Source organism: Hydra vulgaris, chromosome 15, assembly GCF_038396675.1.
Source record: "Hydra vulgaris chromosome 15, alternate assembly HydraT2T_AEP".
In the NCBI taxonomy this organism is placed as follows: Eukaryota; Metazoa; Cnidaria; class Hydrozoa; order Anthoathecata; family Hydridae; genus Hydra; species Hydra vulgaris.
This window is the reverse complement of record NC_088934.1, coordinates 49880558-49904189: the sequence shown is the minus strand read 5'-3', so window position 1 is coordinate 49904189 and position 23632 is coordinate 49880558. Positions and strand designations below refer to the sequence as shown.

The 23632-nt window shown below is 26.6% G+C and overlaps 1 protein-coding gene across 3 annotated transcripts in view; it reads left to right on the top strand.

The window, feature by feature from the left end:
• The window catches only part of LOC105847729 (uncharacterized), a 137054-nt gene that overhangs the window by 19454 nt on the left and 93968 nt on the right, over positions 1-23632 (top strand). For all 3 annotated transcript variants that reach the window (XM_065818895.1, XM_065818894.1, XM_065818896.1), the window contains exon 2: positions 5291-5773. In XM_065818895.1, the coding sequence (XP_065674967.1) occupies positions 5291-5773 (483 nt within the window). The remainder of the gene's footprint in view (positions 1-5290; positions 5774-23632) is intronic.

Below are 23632 nucleotides of genomic sequence, written 5' to 3'. Positions count from 1 at the left end.
CTTGATCACCAGAGAAGCCAATTTCATCAAAATTCTACAAATGACATAAAGTATTTTTGGTAATATCTTCTTATTGAATTCTCTATGCATTTTATTAAAGTACTCTTTCTTTCAGGCTAGCAGCAGCTGTGAGTAATGAAATATTCCTCTGATATATAATGACTCTTATGCTTAACTTATGACTCCAACGGTTGATGAAAATCTTGTACCAATTTTTCGTGGTTTGAAAACAGATGAGATTGATTTTAGTGTTGCAAATAGTTGCATAACTAAAGTGATGACACCATTGTAAGTTTTACCCCTATTAGGATAATTTAATAAGGGTATACCAGAGTTGATTCAAAATTATGCGGCAGTCTCATGTTTAAACCACTAGGGTGTTTTTTTTCGGATGCTTTATTGAAAATTATTATGTTACAAGCATATTGAAATAGATATTAGGTAAAAAACATATCTGTAATTTTTTCAAAAATTGAAAGTTTTCTCTTGAGGTCGCTTTTTTGAAAAAATGGCATTTATTACACTATTTTCTGCTCCAAATATATATAACTTAAAAATAATTAGTTTCATATTGTTACCTAGTGTATATTGTTGGTATACAAGGTAAAAGGCACTAAGTATATTTTAGGCAGTATGGAGGTATTTATACCACTATTTAGTATTTTAGATTCTCATTTGTTTGATATATCACACAAATTTAATAAATCAATTAGTTATGAGTTATTTTGATTTTTTATTTCAACTCTTACACAAAAACTTAATTTTTTAACTATTACGCAAAAATTTATTTGTTTTTATCTCAAAATAATATTTATGGACTTATTGCATTTCCTTTGTATACCAATGCTATATTAATCGTTTTCAAAAGAACGTTTGCAAAAATTTTTACAGGAAGTTGTTATCGTTAATGCATACCTTTGCATTTCCTTTGTATACCAATGCTATATTAATCGTTTTCAAAAGAACGTTTGCAAAAATTTTTACAGGAAGTTGTTATCGTTAAGAGGTCGCCGTATTAAATAGTTTGAATTTTTGCCATACTCTTTAATATAAGTTAGTTCGTATAAAATAAATGCTTAAAATGAGCTTGTTGCATTGTACGTTAACTACATTTTTGAGCATAATTGACTACCAAAAGTTTTTTCGTTGATAAATCAGTTGCATTGCAGAATAAAAATCTGAATTTATGTTTAAATTTCATAAGGTTATAAAAATAGGTTGTAAAAGGTAAGGATATTATATCAATAAGCATAATTAAAATGTTAAAAAATAACTTTATAACAAATTTGGCTCTGAAAAATAATTTTTGCATTTTTTTAATTCAGTGAATAGTTTCAATTTATTATAATGATGTGTCTTGGAAATAATAGCGACATTGGCAGTGGCCACACTGAATCCAATAATTTATCATGCTTCAATCGCCTACTAACAAAAAAACAAGTGTTAGCTAGATACTCTCATTTTTGTTTTAATTCAAGAGACAAATCTGTAAGAGATATTTTTAAACTTGTTCTTATTGAGTGGAGAGTTTCGAAAAAAGCTGGAGTACTCGATCAGATAATTTGTGCTTTTTATTACTTTTTTTATTACAGAATTGTTGAAAAAAATGTCCAGAATAAAAAAAATCAAGCAATCAAATCTATATTTTAAATAATATAGGCATACATAATTGAAAGAAGTAGGACTTAGTGCTATAAGCACTTTAATATAACATTGTACACCCAGTGCCATGGCTAGGGGTTCAGAGCCCACCCCCTTTTCCCCACTTCATAAAAATAAATAAAATTCACAACAACAACCTGTCATAAGAGCTCCAAAATTTTAAAAAACTTCAATTATTAGGTATAACTTAAAAAAAAAAACAACCCTCAAATTTGGTAATAATAAAAACTAATGAATAGTTATTGTATTGACTTAAATAATTACTCATATATTTTGTAAATAAAGGGCCTAGTGGTTAAATGATTATCATCTAGACTAGATGAGAATTTGACTTTAAGAAAACTCGCATTTACAATGACACTAACATTTGATTTTTCCATCCATTTGTGAGCAAGCCGCAGTTTTAAAAAAGAGTTTTTTAACATATACTTGAGTTGCAGAAGCTGCAATGAGATCTTTAGCTAATAGTGCAATATGTGGGTTATTGGCATGTCTCATCTTCCAGAAATTTTAAGCAATTTGGCACATAGAGCTGTTCCTTATTTCAATAAAATATTTGCTGAGTTCATTTTTTTGCTTCACTACCTGGAACAAGCTTTATTTTATCTACTTGCTGTTTTACTGCTAGAAAATTTCATTTCGTAAAAAATTGAATTCCTTGCTGAAGCAATCTTAGCAGAAACAGCAGATGCATGTGGTCATTATATCACTAAAAGACAGAAGAGAAAAATGAATTCAAAACTTCTTACTCCTTAAGACTTCTATTTTGGATTCAAGGTGGGAAATCATGACAAAAAATGGGCGCCTCGGTATAGTTCCACCAACTGCTACATGTGTTTGACTAAATGCCTGGATGGAAAAAGATCAACTGACATGCCATTTGCCATTCCTATGATATGGAAGGAGCCATTAGATCATACCACAGACTGCTATTTTTGTTCAACAAAAATTGAGGGACATTCTCTAAAAACAAAGGACAAAGTAATGTATCCAATTTGTGACTCAGCAAAGTTACCAGTACCTTATAGTGACAGTCTGCCAATTCTCCACCAAGTGTATTCAACCTCTTGCCCTCTCCAGATACATCAGAAAAATCAAACAAAGAATATGACAATGATGACTTTATGCCTGGAACGGAATCAGCTCCATATTTTATTAAACAACAGGAACTGAGCGATTTAATCAGAGACTTACATCCATCAAAATCAAAAGCTGAGTTCTGGGTTCTCGACTGCAAGAGTGGCACTTGTTAACACCTAACATCAGAGTGACCATCTACTGAAACAGACATGAAAGATACTTGAAATATTTTATCAAACAAAATAGTATCACCTTTAGTATGAATATTGAAGGATTGTTCACTGAACTTGGATGTGCTTATTCCTCTAATCAATGGTGTCTCTTTATCGACTCCTCAAAATACTCTCTAAAGGTAGTATTAACTCATATTGGAAACAATTGTCATTCCATTCCAATAGCTCATGCAGTAAGATTTCAGGAAACTTACGAGACAATGAAAATTGTACTTGACTGTGTTAGCTATGGCAACCACAAGTGGATTATTTGTAATGACCTTAAAGTAGTTGCCCTGTTGCTCGAACTGCAATTGGGTTTCACTAAGTATATGTGTTTCCTCTGCCTTTGGGATAGCCGAGACACTAAAAATCATTATGTGAAGAAGGTATGGCCCAAACATACAGAATTTAGCCCAGGATACCATAACATTAAACACATTCCACTTGTTAAACCACTGAAAATTCTGCTTTCTCCTTTGCATATCAAATTGAGTTTAGTGAAATGTTTCATAAAAGCAATAAATAAAAATGGTGCTGGCTTTAAGTACACTCAAACAAAGTTCTCTAGAATCATTTCTGAGGCAAAGATTAAAGAAGGTGTGTTTGATGGGCCTCAAATAAGAGACCAGTTAGTTGACCAGTGTAATTAATAAAAGTATTTTTTAATATTAAGAATTGTTTAATATTGTGTTTTTAAGAAATATTCCTACTATCTTCTTTTGTATTCATTTATAATTTATCATTTAACTAAAAATCAGTACTCATTTTCAATATATTATTTTACAAAAAACAAATGCGACTAGTCCAAGAATTTTTTTTCACAAAAATTGTTTAATATACCAATTCCTTTATGGTCTTTTTAAGTCTTTATTGTTAAGCTCTCAAAAAAGGACTTTAACAAAAACAAGGATTTGAAACATGGATTTTTTCTATACAAATTTCATCCATCCTCTGAAAGAGTAGTCTATAAAATAAGAGAAGGGCGCACAGTAGTTACATGCAAGTTGCATGATGCAACAAACAATTTTTATTTTAATGATAAAAAATATTAGGAGAAAAATCAATAAAAATGTTGTTAGATAAAAATATTTTGAGATTACCCGACAGAATGAGAGGTTGCTAAATAGAGAAAAATGAAAGATTAAACAAGAAGGTCGCTAAATAAATTAAACAAGAGAATGCTAAAAAAAAAAAAAAATTAAAAAAAATTGAACATGGTTGTGGTAAAAAATATACAACTTTTCTATTAAAGTAAAGTTTAAGGAACTTTACAAAAAAATAAAAACATTAATAGTAGCACATTTGGTATATTTGTAGTAAAGAAAAATTTGACTTTTGGATTGATATGTACCTATTTTTCAGCTTTTTAAAAAATTTTGCTAGGCTATTTTGTTTCCCCCCATGAAATTTTTTGTCTTCTTTAAACACTAGTTTTTCTCCACACAATTCTGAATAAAGTACACTTAATTCGCAATGATCTTTTACATCACTTTTCAATTATTAAATCAAGTTCAATTTTTAGATCAAGTTTTAAAGTTAAAAAGTTCAATTTCTCAACTTTTAATCAATGATTTGTTGATGCAGTAGACAGTTTTCTTTCAAACATCGTAATTTGCTTGCAAATTTTTAAACCACTGGTTTTATTTGAATTTTTGCCACTTCTTGTTTATTCTGTTTATAGTCAAAATTTTTAAAATCTAACTGTAATATTTGAGAAGGGTATATTTACTTTAAAAAAGTAAAAAAAAAAAATTAGTTGGTAAGTTTTTTTTAATAATATTTAAAATCCTGAGAGTAAATAACAATTTGCAAAATCTTTAAGGAAAAATAAAATAAAAAAATAGCATGAAAAATAAATAGTATGAAAAATAGAAACCTTTAACATCTAATGTAACTTTTGAATATATATTGGTATGAATTGTTTAATAACAACTTGCATCGCACTTCTAAACTAAATTTGTACAAGTTGATTGGCAACAAGATATTTTTGCACCACTAGACAAAAAGTTTGCACTACTAAGACAAATTTTTTTTTTGTATCTTAATGTTATGTTTTTTGATAAATAGTTCTAGCGACAAATTTATTATGATCTATTATTAGATATCGTTTTTTTATTTTTATTTTTATTTTTTTAATTTTTTTATAAAGCTTTTATTATGCAGTTACTGCAAAGGTTTTTTTATATATCACTAATAATGATAATAAATAAAGAAAAATTTTATTTGACCTCTTGTTTATTCTCACTTTTGATGATATGCTATCTGTAGTATGACATAAAAAGTTTCTTTTTATAAACATAGAGCACTCAGTTTTCATTTTGAATTTCATTTAGAAATGTTTGAAATAAAGGATGCATTCGCTATTGAAAAAAACAACCTTATAGCTGTATTTGAAACTTTTCCAAAAGAATATGAAATATCTTTTGAACTTTATTTAACTTCTTTTTTTGATCAATGGACAAATGTAATTCATTTAACAATAGATGATGATGTAAGTAAATATGGCGATAGAACTTTCAGTTTGTTTTTTTACAACAATATTGGCCAAATTGGTTCATCAATCAATGGAATAACTGATTATGTAATAAAATTTTCTTCGCCCTTCAATTTGATGGAATGGAATAAATTTTTTATAAGTCAGTTTTTGTTGAATGGAATCTACAATTATGTTATTAAAATGAATGAAGCAGTCATCATTACATTACAAAACACCAATCCGCAATCTTTTGAAAATGTCAGGGTATATACTAGCAATCCCTGGTATCTTGCACAACCAGGATACATAAGAAATTTAATTGTGGCAAATACAAATACTAGTAAGAGTTTTAATCTCTTTTTTCTTTCTTAAATTTAAATGTGAATTTTTATCTTAAAAACATGAGTTAGGGTTTCAAAAAAAAAAAATTTTTTTTTAAAGATTAAATTTTATTAACAAAAGAAATTTTTAGAAATTTTAAAGTAACTTTAAAGAAATTATTTCTGTGGAAGTAAATTCAAAGATTTAAAAAATGCTTTCAAAAGCAAAACATTAAAATACTATGAGGGCTTTCTGAAAAACATTCACCAAAAGTTTTAATTATCTCAATTAGTTTGAGACCTAAAAATTAACGAACCTGTTTTGAAAAAGTTGAGTCTAATTATTTACACATATTTGTAAACAATTATTTTTTAAAGCTGCATACTCTCAAGTCCTTAATCCAAGGAGGGGCTGGAGGAGGGCATTTACAACCTTTTAAATAATTTTCCCACCCACTCTATGCTTATTAAGACTCCCTCCCCCTCTCCCCATTTATTAATTTTTACTTATAAATAAAAAAATACTTATATCTCAAAACTAAGGAAAAAAAATTCTGTAAAAATTGAGCCTAAAAATTAAAATATAATTGTTTCAGTCATCGATAAAAGCAAAACCTTTCAGTTTTTTAAACAGGCTTTAAAAATCATTAACCTAGTAAATCTTGATTTGCCGAAAAAGAGCTTTTAATTTATTTCTTACCAAAGTATAATTAAGTATATTAACATATAATTAAACTTATATTAGCATATTAATTCTTATTGAAATTTTTATAAAACAGCTGTTAAAAAATTCACCACAAGCCACACTAGAATTAAATAGTTTTTTGCGTGTTTTGTAATAAATATTTGTTGGGATTTATAAATTGAGATATTTTATATAAAAATACCTATATTGTAATATGGCGTCAGATTGAAAGTTTTCACAAGCTGACCAAGATAAATATAGTTTCAAAGAAAAAAAAATGAATTAAGCATTTTGTTTTTTTGTCTTATGTGTTCAATATCTTTTGTCATAATGGAATTCTATTATTTAGTTTTAGTATTTTGATATTTTATTATGCATGAAAAAATATTCTCCTCCCTCCTATTATTAAATGGCTTCTTCTACCTCCCCTGTTTATTAGATCTGGACTGAAATTTAGCCACCCTGCCTCCCTTCCACCTCATCTTTCTATTTATTAAGGAATTGGGAGTATTCAACAAACATTAATGTGTTTAATGGTGTAATTACATTGTATGGTTTATAAAGGTGTGAATGTATTTTATGATTTATAAAGTTGTGTTGTGGTGTAGCTTAAAAATATGTAGTTAAGTTGTTGCATGGTTTTTAAAGCTGTGGTTATGTTGTGATTTGACTTTTAAAGATGAAGTTATGTTGCAATTTGATTTTTTTTTAATGTCTTAATGTTTGTTTTTAAAGATGTTTACATAACTATACCTTTTAACAAAAATTTATCAAGTTTAAGTTGTAAATATTAATGAGTACAATAATTCCCTAAAAAAAATCAAGTACCCAGGGGTACAGGACATAAAAAAGACACCTTTTGTTTTCAAATAATATAAATACTAGAGCTTATTTTTTGCCGCAAAGTTGCAAAAAAATAATGGTTAATTAACAATGGTTATTTTTGATAAAATTTCTCCCATTTTTACAACGTTTCAAAAAATTATTTTGTTACAGACACAACAAAAACATATTTAATACATCTGTTTTAAATATTACGGAAAAGTATTTATTTAGTAAGTATAATATGCATGGTGCCATGCATATTACTAATTTTTCATCATGCATTACTTTGGTAATAATATTTACTAAAAATTTTCTGAAAAGCTGATGTTTGCATGCTCCCAATATAACTTTGTAAAATCAAATCGGTTTGTATATACACCTAACTGATATGAAAATTAAAAATATGGAATGGACTAAACACGAAGGTCTGGTTAAGGTTATGTTGCACAAGCGAAAAAAATCAATATAAGTATTTTGTTTATAATACACTATATATACATGTGCTATATGAATGAAACAAACAAAAAACTACATACATCTAAATTAAAACAGTTATACTATATCATATACATAAGGTTGGTAATCCTACAGATAAGCCGCCTAAAATAATTTTGTTTTTTATTTTTGAAAAAGCAGAGAAGGGTGTAAAAATGCATATCAAAAAAATAATAATAAATGATAATAATTATTTATAATAATTGTTTATGTATTTGTAATAATAATAGCTATCATAAAAAACATTTTAAATAGTAATTTATAATTAAGATTTTACAAAATAATTAAGATTTTACAAAATTTTTAAAGTATCTACAAATGAAATCGCAAAAACAAAGTTATTTCTGGCTGCTTAACTGTATATTTACCCATAGGCTTAATACTATTAATAATTCAAACATCATGTTTGTATTTTATATCATGTTTAACATGAGATAAAGTAACTGTATATAAAAACTAAGTTTCAAAAATATGAACATACTGACTATAGATACAATTTTCCATAGGTGTATTTAAATTAGGGTGCAGTGGAAATATAAAAAGTAAAATATTGATATGAAAAAGCAACAATTATACATAATTATATATAACAAATATTTAAATTTAATTATGTTGAAAAAAGGTAATAGACTTTTTGTCAGGTAGCGACATCATCACTAGGTAATGCATAGTAATGCTGCATAAAGTACCACCATCACTACCTCATTGAATAAATTCCATATTTTATTGTAGTTATGTCATAATTATTCTTAATTTTTTATCATAATAACTCATCTTGTCTTATATTTTGTTAAACATGCTGTATCAATAAACATTAAGTCAGTTGTATGTTTATTTGATCGTTTAGTACTTGTATATTGTTATTGGTCAATTACCAATTTTATTTTTTTATATTCGATGTTCATAGCATTCAGCTCATTTCAATCTCTGTATAAACATAAACTAAACAAACATTATTTTAAAAACTTATGAACTAAAGTTTAAAAAAATTGTCCTAATATTTAAATTTTATGCAAAAAACATTTGAATTAAATACTAAATTTTTTAAATACTTTATCTGAAACTAAAACTTTTTCATATTTAAAAAAAGTTTAATTTGGAACTAATTTAAAAAGTAACACATTCTACCCAATCACACATATGATTTAATATCACTATTTATAATTTAACGCATCAAGTAATAGCATAATAACACAGACAGTATTTTAAAAATCCGCAATGGTTTCTGAGTTATCTTTCGAATTGATAAAAAAACAAACTCTCAGATAGCCTTCATTCTTTATGAATATGATTTGAAAATTGCTTCATAGATTCATATATGAGCCCATGAGGTGCATAGTGGTAAAAGTCACTTTTTTCAATATTTTGAGTTATTGCCACCAATGATTAGCATTTTGTTTATTCTATTACATGGCAGAGTGGTATAAGTCTAATGATATTGATAATGATGCTGGAACTGTTTTTTGTTATGCTCCTCACTAAACAGCTGTTTTTGTTCACAGCCATAGTGATATTAGTCAGACTTATACCAAACTAGATGTGAGTGACTTATACCACTATGCATTTCAGGGGCTCATATATATATATACATATATATATATATATACATATATATATATATATATATATATATATACATATATATATATATATATATATATATATATATATATATATATATATATATATATATATATATATATGTATATATATATATATATATATATATATATATATATATATATATATATATATATATATATATATATATATATATATACAACCCTCGGAATTAGGAAAAATGAGGTCAGCAATTATTTGCCGACCTCAAACACTTCTAGGTCGGCAGTTAGGTCAGCATTGCCGAATGCCGACCAAAATTTTGAGGGCTGATATATATATATATATATATATATACATACATACATACATACATACATACATACATACATACATACATACATACATACAACCCTCGGAATCTCAATCTTTTAGAGTTCAGCAAAAATTATTTGATACAAAGGTCTGACCATAAAACATAGAAATGAGGTCGGCAATTTTTTGCCGACCTCGAACACTTTCAGGACGGCAGTTAGGTCGGCATTGCCGAATGCCTACCCTAATTCCGAGGGTTGTATATATATATATATATATGTATATGTATATATATATATGTATATATATGTATATATATGTATATATATATATATATATATATATATATATATATATATATATATATATATTATTCGATATTTCACTGATCTATTGTGATCAGCGTCATCAGGTATAGTAAAAATTGTTACAAAGAAAATCGTTATAATAAAAACAAACTGTTAAAAAGATAACATTACAAAGAGCATGAGAAAATACAAAATAGGATTAAATGTTGACGTCAAATAATCTAATAAAAAATGGCCCCCAAGCTTTTGTTGTGACGTTATTACCATCATGCCTATTAAGAACATTTTCGCTACTTCCTAACCCTTGTCAAACTTTAGCTTTGTTTATTTCCAGGGATTCTCGAATTTTCCAAATATGATTTTTTGGAGCTACTGGTATGGTTTTCGGGTTTAACCAGTCAACTGTTCCTTGGGATGATTTGGAATGCTCAGTAGCACCAGAACTGGCCCATTTTCCTTTTTTACTATTTTTCTGGTGCTCAATACATCTTGATATAATTTTCTTTTTGATTTCACCAATGTATATAGAGTTGCATGATCATTTTATTTGCTAGACGCTTGAGTTTGTATTTGGAGGAAGTTTTGTTTTATTGTTACAGAATATATTATTTAAATTTGGAGCTGATGTAAATATAACTTTTATGTTTTGTTTTTTAAATTCTTTTCTAAGTTTGGGGCCAACAATTGGTATCCATGGTAGCTTTATAAATGGTTTGTTGTCAGTCGGTTGATAATTGGTATTTTTTTCATCTATTTTAATATAGTCTCTGGCGATATTAGTTAAATTGTTCTTGTCATGCCCGTTTTCAATAAATATTTTTATTAAAAAATCAATTTCCTGTTGGAGGTATTTTTGAGAACATAATCTTTTTGCACGGCTTAAAAACCCTTTGAATATGCCAGTGATAATATTAGGATTGATATTTGAATTTGGTTTCAATTGAATATTAGTTATTGCTTCTTTTTGATGTTTTTGAAATTCATAAGCTCCATGCATTGTGTTCTTAATATTAATATTTAGAAAATTAAGTTGTTTTTGGTGGTTTTCGAGTTCAACTGTGTATTTTATGGCAGGATTTTGTTCGTTTAGGTTATTTAGAAACATTTGTTTTATTGAGTTTAAGCGAGCGTGACATTCGTCTTCATATCTCATGAAAGTTTTTGGCTCACATGTTTGAATAGTAGCTATATTAAGTGCTTTTCTTTCTATATTTTGTAGAAATGCTTCCGCAATAACAATCATTAAGGACAAACCTATAGGAACTGAATTAGGTATTATTCAGATTTTGTTTTCATATAAAACATAGCAAACACTCAACAAAAGTTATATTAATTGGTGTATGTCTACAAGCGAAAGTTTTGTTCGAGCCTTTAAGTTGTCAATGTCATTATTTAAAATATCAATAAAAATTGGAATAGCTTCGTTAATGGGTATGGATGGATATAAATTAACTATATCAAAAGAAACTTGAACTTCATTGGGATCTATTTTCCAATGTCTGGCTTCATTAACAAAATTATTTGAAATAATAAGTCTATTTTTGTTTTTGTTTAATGTTGGTTGAATGATATTAACGAGGTATTTGGAGGTTCCATATGGTGGTGTGTTGATTGTTAATACAACAGGATGCATTGGGTAATCTTTTTCGGGCTTGTGTGCTTTAATCTTTCCATGTATTCTAGGTGGTACGCAATCTGATGGATACATTTTGAAATACGTAGTTGTGTCTAACTTACCCTCTTTTTTTCTTAATTTACACAATTGTTTTTGAAATTTGGTAGTAAGTGAGGGTGTTGGGTCATGATCAATAATTCTGCTATTTTTATTTTGTTCTTCTAATTTAAGACATGCATCCCTTTCTTATAGTAATGCAAAACCTGTGCCTTTATCAAAGGAATAAATTCTAATATTCAAAGTCATCATTAATTTTCTTATAGATATACGTTGTTGTTTAGTTAAATTATCTTTTAATCTTAGTTTTAACGAATTTGTCAAAATTTTAGAACAGTTTTGTCTTAGAGATTCTGCCTGTGTTGATTTGTCCTTTTCATTTATTTTTCAAGTCGCAAAGCGCACATTACAAGATTTTTTATAATGTCCATATAAGGGATTTTCCTCTGTAATGGCACAAACTTTGGACCTGGATTGAGTAATTCAGTTGTTGCTTTATCCAAAATAACATTAGTTAAATTAAGTATAGTAGGCTTAACAACTTGATTCGGAGGATTTATTCTAGGAGTATTTTTTATATTAGATTTAGTTTGTAATTTATCATATTTTTCTTTCATTTCCATATTTTTCTTAATATAATGGTAATTTTTTGATTTGTTAGTTATACTATTAATTAATTCATAGTCGTTTAATCTTACTTTATTCTGAAGAGATATATTTAATTCATCAATTAATTTCTTACTTGAGTATAATCTGTGTTTTGCTTCGTTACGAGCATGAACTAATAGCTTTTTTCTGTATTCCTTCAGATACATTCAGATACATTGGTGAAACCAAAAAGAAAATTTATATATTTGCATCTGAAATTCTTAAAGAAACAATACTAATAAGCGAAAACAAATTGCTTTGAAAAGTAAATAAAATTTTAAAAAGGAAAATGGAATCTATGATGGATTTAAAAATGGAATCTATGTTGGATTTAAAAATGGATTGTTTTAAACATCTAATAGATTTTGAATATATGCAATATTGAATATGTTCTTTGCTTTTTTAGTATATATTGGAGTTTTAATTTAAAATGATTTTGGAGTTATGTTATTTGATATGCACTTTTGAAAAATGAGTTGGTTTTTTGCATTAGCATTTCATATCTTCAAATCTTATAACCTTTGGTATCATTGGGGTTTAATACTTGTAACCTTTTGGTATCATTTCGGGTTTAATACTGATATGGTTTATATATTAGTATTAAACCCAAAAACCATATCAGTAGCTCCAGAAAATCATATTCGGAAAATTCAAGAATCCCTGGAAATAAACAAAGCTAAAGTTCGACAAGGGTTTGGAAGTGGCGAAAATGTTCTTAATAGGGATGATGGTGATAAGGTCACAACAAAAGCTTAGGGACCATTTTTTATTAGATTATCTGACATCAACATTTAATCCTATTTTGTATTTTCTCATGCCCTTTTTAATGTTATCTTTTTAACGGATTTTTGTTATACCTGATGATGCTGATCACAATAGATCAGCAAAATATCGAATAATATATAATGAAATAAAAACAAATATAACTTTTTTTTCAAAAATTTTTTTATGTTTATACGCAGCTGTATTTATTGAATTTTAATTGTATCGTAAATGACTTTCAAAGATTTTATATGTATATATATATATATATATATATATATATATATATATATATATATATATATATATATATATATATATATATATATATATATGTATATATATATATATATATATATATGTATATATATATATATATATATATATATATATCTATATATATATATATATATATATATATATATATATATATATATATATATATATATATATATATATATATATATATATATATATATATATATATATATATATATATATATATATAAATTAGTAGAAAATCATTTAACAAAAATTTTTCTTATTTTAAGACTGTTTTTCATCAATAAAGACTCATCAGAAATGAATGATCAAGTTAATAAAACTTCAATTTATACCAAAAATTAAATTATAGGAAGTTGCAAATGTCTCAACTATTAATATTCTTCACACATTTGTGGAATTTGCTGACACTATTATAAAAAGAATTCTTTGGAAATGATTACTTATGCTTTTTTAGAAAAAATATTTTTTAAAAGGGGACCTAATGTAACTATTATTTGAGCTCATTTGTTTTTATAGTTTTTTAGGAGAAACTTATTTTTGTACCTGCATTTAGAAATTATTTCTGAGTTATATCGCGCTCGTAAAATTAGAATATGTTTTCATCGAGAGTGATTATGTGCGCTCGAAATAATGTCGGCGAGCGCGATCATGAAAATTGCTTAAGGCGATGCTCATAAAAAGCTTTTTATTTTTTTATATCTTTTTTTATTTGTTACATAATTCTTTTGTCAGAAAATGTTTGAATTAGTATCACACTCATGAAACTACTTCAACGAAGTAGATTTTTATACTTCCAAACTTCTTGTATATTGTCAGATTGCGATTTTATTTTTAACTATTTATGTTATAAAAAAATAATATCAAACAAAAACGCAACTTCTTATTGATTTAGTATTGAAGTATAATTTAGTGACTTAGTTTTGATTCATTGTTTTGATATATGTATTTTAAAATGTTACGCTGTAAACTTAATTAACGATTAATGGTTTTTATATATCTTGATATTTTTTATTCAAATTATTTAATTTCTTTCTAAAATTTCTTTTTTAAATTACATTTTTTTTATCTTAAAAAAATAACACAATAATTATTTGAAATAATAATAAATAAGAATAATAACATTCCATTTAATAAATGTTGACATCATTACTTTGTTTCCTTCTCGAATGCGATTGCGAACATTCTAAACAATAGAATCATTTTAAATTTGAGTTAAAATAAATAATAGTTAATAAAAAAACCTATACTATAAACAAAAACTAATTTTAAAAATTACTCTATTATTAATATTTATTTTTATTATAAACAATGTGTGGAATATTACAAACAATAAATCAAATTATATCTTACTTGATATTTTCACAAGATTAAAAATACTCTGCAGTTTCAATTTTCTTATAGTGGTTTTCTAATTTTCTATTCTTATTTTATTTGCGCATTTTTGTATTCACATTGTGTTTCCACGTGCACATTCCATAATTGAAATTAGTGACTATTAATGACTTCAAACTGCTCGTTCATTACGTTAGTGCAAAAGAGAACGACGTAGTGCTTTTTCTATTTTATATTAGTGCTTTGATAATAGAATATCTTTAATAAAAAATCTTTTTTAAATATTTTATGAAAATAAAAAAATAATCCTGAACTATTGGACAAGCTTTATTTTATACATTTGTTATAAGCTGAACGAGCGTTGTTTATCGCGCCTAGAACGTTTGAAAATACCGTTTACGGGCGCGTTTTTCGAGCGGAGCGCGATCGCGCTCGCTTCATCACAAGCCCTGTATATATATATATATATATATATATATATATATATATATATATATATATATATATATATATATATATATATATATATATATATATATATATATATATATATATATATATATATATATATATATATATATATATATATACATATATATATATATATACATATATATATATATATATATATATATATATATATATATATATATATATATTATATATATATACACACACACACATATATGTAGACTACACGGGTAAAACCACAGATATCGCATTTTTCTCATTTTGAGAAAAATGAAATTTAGTGTTTAGTGACATAGATATCTGTTTGGTAGTAATGTATTTAATTAAAAGTATTTTTTTATGACATTTTAGGCCTAACACTGTATATAAATACAGTTTTTGTGCTAAATACAAGAGCTATTTATTCACAGTGTTCTTTTGAAAACAAGACACTCAAATTGGACATCTGTGATTTTTCCATTGTAAATTCATAAACTCATAAACCACGTTAGCTTATAACCTTTTAGAGCTTTTATTTTTTTAAAGGTAGATGGTAACACATTGTAATATACAACCACAACGTACTAAGTGTATGATGGGATAATAAAGCCGTCCCCCCCTCCTCCCCCTCCTCCTATTTCTTTTCATAAAAAAGTTCAAATAAAAAATTGTATGAATGTTTTTTTTTATAAATAGCATTGCAAATTTATCTCTTTCCTAATCTCATCTATTTATTATAAATGATTCCATGATGTCTGTGTTTTATCACTTTATATTAAGTTTGTACGAACCATACAAAAACCAACTGTGAACAACACTATAATAAAAATGTGTTTTTTTAATTTTAAAGAAAAATAAATAAATTTTTAAAAAATAAAATAAAATAATATCAAATAATGTCTTACTTAAAAAATGTTTAGCTTCAATAAGTCTTTAAATTTTTAACAAAAAAGAGGCAACAGAGTTATGCATACTTGTTTCAGTTTATCAGGCACTTCGATTTTTGATCTAAATATATGGGATGTAACACACATAAAACTAAATATTTCCAGTTTCCCTAATAATTAAATTTTAACTAGGCTTAATATTTCAATTTCTCTAAGTAAACACGTCTTAAATGAACAAACAAAACAAAAAGTTTGGCTTGGAAACTCTGCAAATTTCAGAAATTTTTCTTGTATCATGTTTACATGTAGTATTGAATTGTTATGGTTTTTTGTGAGATTGTCTAGTGTTTCTGCCAAAAACTTTGAGTTAAAGGAGTCATGGCTATACAAAATGTGACAGAGTTCTAATTGGTAGAGAAAAAGTAATGCTGTCAAGTTTTTCAGTTTTGTGAACTAGATAATTAAATCAATCTAAAACTTTTTATTTTATATTTTGCCTAACACATAAGTTGCAAATCAATCTAATATCCTTTACATTTAAGATAATTGATAATTTAAAATCATGCAGCATAAATCATGCAGCATAGAACATACATTATAAGACCATCTGTCTCCAACAGTTTCATCATAGCAATAAAAATATAATTTTTGAGTTAAGTATATTAGTGTTTAGAAAATAAAACAGCTGTTGCCTGGAATAGTATACATATTGGTTTCAAACGTTTAGGCTTTTTTTTTTTGGGAAATCCAAGCAAATTACTTCACAATTAAAGGCGTGATGAGTTGGAAGACATGTAGCTCTTTCCCTCTAATAAAGCATTTAAACTTTTCCCTGATGGAGCTGGAGCAATACATCCAAAACATTCTTTTTTTGCTATATATTGTTAGCAGTATCAAAATCAGAAATCATTGAGTCTATTTTTACTTTGTTAGGATACAAAAGGTTATATATATACATATATAACACAACACCTTATGAATTAATACAAAAGTTGAAATAATTCAAGAGAAGACTTTGTCATTAAAAAGAAAAACTTTTTTAAGTAAACGTCACATTCACAGAAAAACATTAAAAAAAAAAAAAATTTTTTTAAATGTTTTTCTGTGAATGTGACGTTTACTTCATCCGATGTATTTTTCTTAAGGATAAAAGTTAGTCATGTGACTTACGCTTTTATTATCATTGATTTATTTATAAATAACTTGGACAACTGTGCTTTTTACCGGGTACACATTGGACAACAATTGTTATTTCAAAGTTGCCCTTTTTTTAAAATGACCATAGAACCTTAAAACAGTTTTTTTGTTATGAATCTGTTATCAAAAATTTTGTTACTATCAGGACTGTCAGGAATAAATTTATAAAACTGTCAGGAATAAATTTATAAAATGAATTACTTTTTTTTTTTGATTTTATTTGAAACCTCTTATTTAGTATGTTTCCCTCTCATATCTGCTAATGGCGTACCAGTCAAAGGATTCTTTTTTTCATGCACATTGTAAATAATTTTTGAATTTGAATATTTTGAATTTGAAATAATTTTTGAATTTGAATTTGGAAAATTTTGAAAAATGAACACATAGTGTTTGTATATAAAAAGTTTTTGTTGTAGCAAATGTTGTTGTAGCAAACTCTGATTTCTTCATTTGCTACCACAAACTCTAACCCTATTTTGCATAAGCAAAAACAGGGGGTGGAGAGACTAGGGCTAATACTCATGACATATCTAAAGCTTTCGACAAAGTTTGGCATGCTGGTCTTTACAATATGCTTGCTTCACATGGTGTATTTGGGACAGTTTTTAAGATTATTGAGTCGATTCTTTCTAACTACTTTCTTAAAGCCATTCTCGAAGGGCAACACTCTCATTCATTTCTAGTAACTTTTGGGGTACGTCAAAGTTTTATTCTTGGTCCTGTTTTGTTTCTTTTCAACAATAATTTTCTTCCTGACAAACCTAATCTAAAGTAGCTTTTTTTTCTAATGACTAATTTTTATACTCCTGTTTTACACAAAATTCTTTTCTTTTCAATCGCTTAAAAGAAGCAGTCAATTTTGAATCTTCTGTAATAGCTAGGGGCTTGCAATGGCTTGTAAACTTTTACTCCAACAAAACACAGTTCTTTACTGCAAACAACTATCGCAATGCTGTCAATGTTCCTAAAACGATGAATGGTAACCCTCTCACTAAGTGCCCTTCTTTACATCTTTTTGGATTATCGTTTACTACTGACCTTTAACAAAAATCATATATACAATCAGTTGCTAAATTAGCATCTGCTAAGGTTGCTTCTCTTTACCGTACTTGCTATTTTTTTACACCTGGTTCTATTCTCTACCTCTACAAATCTCTTTTGTCATACTTAGGCATGGTTCTTCTATTGACGCCCCTTCTTTTCTAGATTAAGTCCAAAAATGCATCATAAATATTGTTGGACCCACTCTATTTACGAAGTTTGAGCCTCTCTCCCATCTTCATACAGTTGCGTCTCTTTCATGATTGCTGCTTAATGGAGCTATCATTTCTAGTTCCATTAACTAAAACTCATTCTCACTTGACTCGTCAGTTTACTGTATTTGTCATTATCTAAAAACTTTTATTGCTATAATTTTTGCCCCTGCACTTCAACCCTTTGTAACTCTCACCCATCTTCATGTTTTCTTGACTCATACATTATACAACTTTTCAAGTCTTCTTTCAACCGATTCTTTGGTCCGTAATTCTATTATTATTATTAGTTTGATGAGCTGTTATATAACGTTTTGTATAACTTGAAATAAAAATCTTTACCCTATTTTTGTTCTTATTGTAGTAAATCTGTTTAATAAAATTTCTCTGCTCATAGGTCAATTTTTTTTGAATTTACACTTGAAGTTTTCTTTACATGTTTCAGAAATTATTTTTGATGGAACTATATTTGAGTGTTGCTAACATAAGACTCTATAGAATGGCATAATTTCCAACGCTTCCCTGCAGGTAGCGTATGTTCATTGTACGTACAAAAGACGTCCAGACGGAAGGTACAATTTTAGTTCAGATTTGGTTCAGATTGAAAATACTGGTGTATGTCCAAAATCAAACATTCAATGTATGTTTAAATTTGATTGTTTAATGTATGTCCAAATTTTATATCAGAATTTACTTTGCTAATTAGAATTTAAAATTGAAAGTACAAAATAGACTTTAAGCAAATCTAATTACATGCCTATTCTGAACCATAACTTAGTCAGAAATGTATTTATTTTTTTTTTTTTGTTATTCACTTCCTCAAGGCCGATAAAGCCACTACAGATGAGGAGGCTACTTAATAGTGGTTATAACCCTCTCTCAACTCTATAACTCCGAAACACGAACCTTGACGAACAAGGCTGCTGCGCGGAGAAACAAGTTGAGCGCGGTACTACCAGGGGCGTGGTGGGGATCGAACTCGGATTTCCAAAGCTTAGTCAAAAATGCATTGAAAACATCTTTTCAAAGTACTTAATGATACCATTTTGTTTAAAATATTAAAAAAAAAAACTAAAAAATTATAATATAATAAATTATAATATAATAAAAAATTATATTATAATAAGAAAATTTATTAAAGATTGTTGAACTTTATTGTTATAAAAATCTTCTTCTGCCTTACAGCCACGTCCAACACCATCTTTTCTTATGGGAGCGCATTTTAGAGCATTATCAATAGACTAGTGTACCTCATTTAGTGCATGCTATCTAAAATAACACAAACATTTATTAGCTCTATACATACATACATATATATATATATATATATATATATATATATATATATATATATATATATATATATATATATATATATATATTTATATATATATATATATATATATATATATATATATATATATATATATATATATATATATCTATATATATATATTTATTTATATTATATGCAAGATCGATCTCTGATTTCCTTAATTAATCAGCAAACTTAATGGACTTCTTTTAAATAACTTCAAATATATAGTTTATCATCTACTGACAAGAAGCTAATAGGTTGCTTTACCATTTTAACTGAAAAAGCTGTTGTTGTTTTTTTTACTTTATACTAAATTCAGAAACTTTTATTTACTTATAACTTATACCTATATATTCTATGAGCTTGTTATTTCAATTAAATTAAATAAAATTTTTTGAAAAATGTTTATGTAGAAAACAACATACTCACAATAACTCTGATTACGCTTGTTTTCTTGAATGCTTATTAATTTTTCAATCCATGTTGTAACATGTTATCAGCATGTTTCCTATGAGTCTAAAATAAATAATATAAACGTAGTAAAAAAATAACTTTGTTGAATTTTACTTTATAAGAACGTAGAATAACTACTAAATAATTTTATATAAATCAACATCAATTAGTTTAACAAAATTTAAGAATGTCAGTTTACCTGTATTTATAGCTTTTTTGAAAAACTTACTTTAACAGTACTGCTTTAACATTTGCATGACTCAAAGTTGTCATGCCAATGTTATATATGTATATATATATATATATATATATATATATATATATATATATATATATATATATATATATATATATATATATATATATATATATATATATATATATATATAACATTGGCATGAAACACTTATCTAATTTTTTTTTTCAAAATTTTTTTTCTCCATCAGTAGGTTTATCAGGAAAAATCTTCCTGATGAACCTACTGTTCATCATGAACCTAGGTACATCAAGAAAAGTTCTTCCTAACAAACCTACTGATGAAGAAACAAATTGTTGAAGAAAAAAATTAGATAAGTGTTTTACTAATTTTAATAAAAATACAATTTTATAAAAATTTCAAAAATAATAATCATTTTATATAAAGATTACTAGTTTAAATATCATGGCTTAAAATCATTTTTTAACAAAAAATAAAAGAGTACATATTTTTATATTTTTTTTAAAATAAACTTTTTAAATTTGTGTTTTTATAAATTTTTTTTTATTATTTTTGAAATTTTTATAAAATTTCCCTTCTTTTGAGACCCAGTATGATATGCTTTTTAGAACAAGACTCTGATAAGCACTTGTTGAATAGTTTTGAAAGTATAGACAACAGCTCCGGAGAACACTTCTGCTAGACTATAACAGGTATATTGTCCGGACTACAAGCTGTAGAAGAGTCTAAGCAGGAAATCACTTTAGGTACAGAAGCTGGAGTGATATGAATGTCAAGCAACGGATCAACCTGTTAGTTTGGCTATATCAGGTAAAATGCAACTAGTGGAATTGAGAGATAATATTGATGAAAAGTTGTTAGCAAACAATTCAGCTTTGTCTTTAGGTGAGGTGACAAAGTCTGAACCATACAAGAGAGGTGGAATTACAGATTTGCCTTTATTATTGATACTGTTTAAGATTCTCCAAAAGTCACGAGAGCCTAATTTTTGAGATAAAATACAAGATTTTATGACCTGAGAATAGCGGGCTTTGGCATTAGACAAAACCTTTTTACAATGGTTTCTAGAGATAGTGAACAGATGTCTGTTTTCTGGAGAATTGTTGGGCTGATAGATATAGAAGTAATGGTTTAGATCGAGAATGTGATGGAATGCGAGGAAAACCATTGAGAAGAGTGAGGCAAGACATAACTCAAGAAGAGAAGGCAAATTATTCATGTTGTCTGGAAAACAAGTTGGAAAGTTGACTAGTTGAGTTAGAGATTGAGTAAGGCAAAAGTTGTGGGCCTTAACACCTGCAGAATCACTAACTCTAGAGCCAAGCCAATCAGTGTGATGAGCATTAAACTCACCAGCAACAACAATATTGGCTGATGGATAAAGAGAGAGGGCTTGGTCAATTTGATTAGAAATAACATCAAAAAGAGTGCAGTCTTGAGATGAAGGAGAGCAATATAGAACAAAGAGAAAGGCGATAGAGTGAAGTGGTGCTAAACGAAAGCTCATAAAAGAATAGTCTTTGGATTCAAACCTAGTTTTCCAACAAATGGCTGAATTACAAATATAAATGCCCAGACCAAGCATGTGACTATTGGAGTCTTTACGAATTAAAGGAAATTAACCATCAACACTAAGATCACAAGATGAGACAGCTGAACTCAAATTAGTCTCACAATGAGCAATTAGGTCTGGTGAACTTTTTAAGAGATAAGACTCAACAGAAGAAAAGTTACTTCAAAGACCACGAATATTAGTGAATGATAGGTTTAGAGAACTTGGTGATATTGATGGTTTTTTGAAATCTTTATTGAAGGCATGAAATGCTTTTTTTGGAAATGTTATTATATGCTCATGCTGTTTTAAGGATGGACCAGTTCAACATATAATCATCAATGGCAAAAAAGTTAGCGATATATCTTTCCATTCCCCCTCTGTTAAGCCAATATATTATTTATCAGGAACGTTCTTAGAGAAAACAGCGTATCATTATACCACATTTGTTGATAAACATTTTCTACTCATTGGAAATTGCTTTTTTGTTTAATAAATACAATTTTCTGTTGTTTTTTAGTTTAGGATTTCTTTTTTGTTTAGTAAAGCATTAATTTGAACTTTTATAATTTTTTCCATATTTTTAAAATAATGGTTTTCAAATTGAAATAAGTATCAATTTAAATACTGTGATGTCACCTTTAATCTCTGAAAATTTATATATGCCTTTTATAAAACCAAATGATGAATTGTTGTATTTTAATATTAAATCTACCCCAAATTTTAAAACAAATCCCACTTTCAATTAACAGGCTAAAGCAAAACTTCGCAGAAGAAAATTTATTCAATTCATATAAACAAATTTACAAAGATGCCCTTAAAAATGAAGGATTTCAAAATTTTTAACTTTAATTTGAAAAACACAAAAAACATGGAAGTTGAAAGACAAATAATTTGAAATAAAGTAAGCAGTTCTAAGGAATTTTTTTATAAAAGTAACAGCATATTCCACATACACATCTTATGTGTTAAAATTTAGATATATATATATATATATATATATATATATATATATATATATATATATATATATATATATACAACATTTACAGTTATTTATATTACAGAAAATTTACATTTATGTATATATGTATATATATATATATATATATATATATATATATATATATATATATATATATATATATATATATATATATATATATATATATATATATATATATATATATACATACAGGTTATGTGGGAAAATTTACAGTAGATAAGACATTTATGACTTTCTGTAACTTAATTTGTGGTATTAATTAAAGATTTATTTTTTTGAACATTTATTTCTGATGAACCTTAATTGTTAAAATTCAGATTAAAATAAAAAAATTTGAAAAGTGTTTTTCTACTACTTTTTTATTTATATAATATTTTTTTATTCTGTCTAACATAGGGTAGATTAAGGTAATATGAGCACCTTGGTAATATGAGCATACTAAAAGATTTCTAATATGTAAACGGTGAAGTTATAGTTGCTTTTTATTTTTTGAATCGACTTTATATGGTGATAAAAGAAATCAGAATTAAAATCAAAATTACTATTTTTTAATTTGTGAAAACATCTTTATCTAATTTTTATTTATTTACTTTATTTGTTTGTTTTTAGTGCCTTTTTTTACTGTTAACAGCGAACTTGTTTTACATGCAGGCAATTAT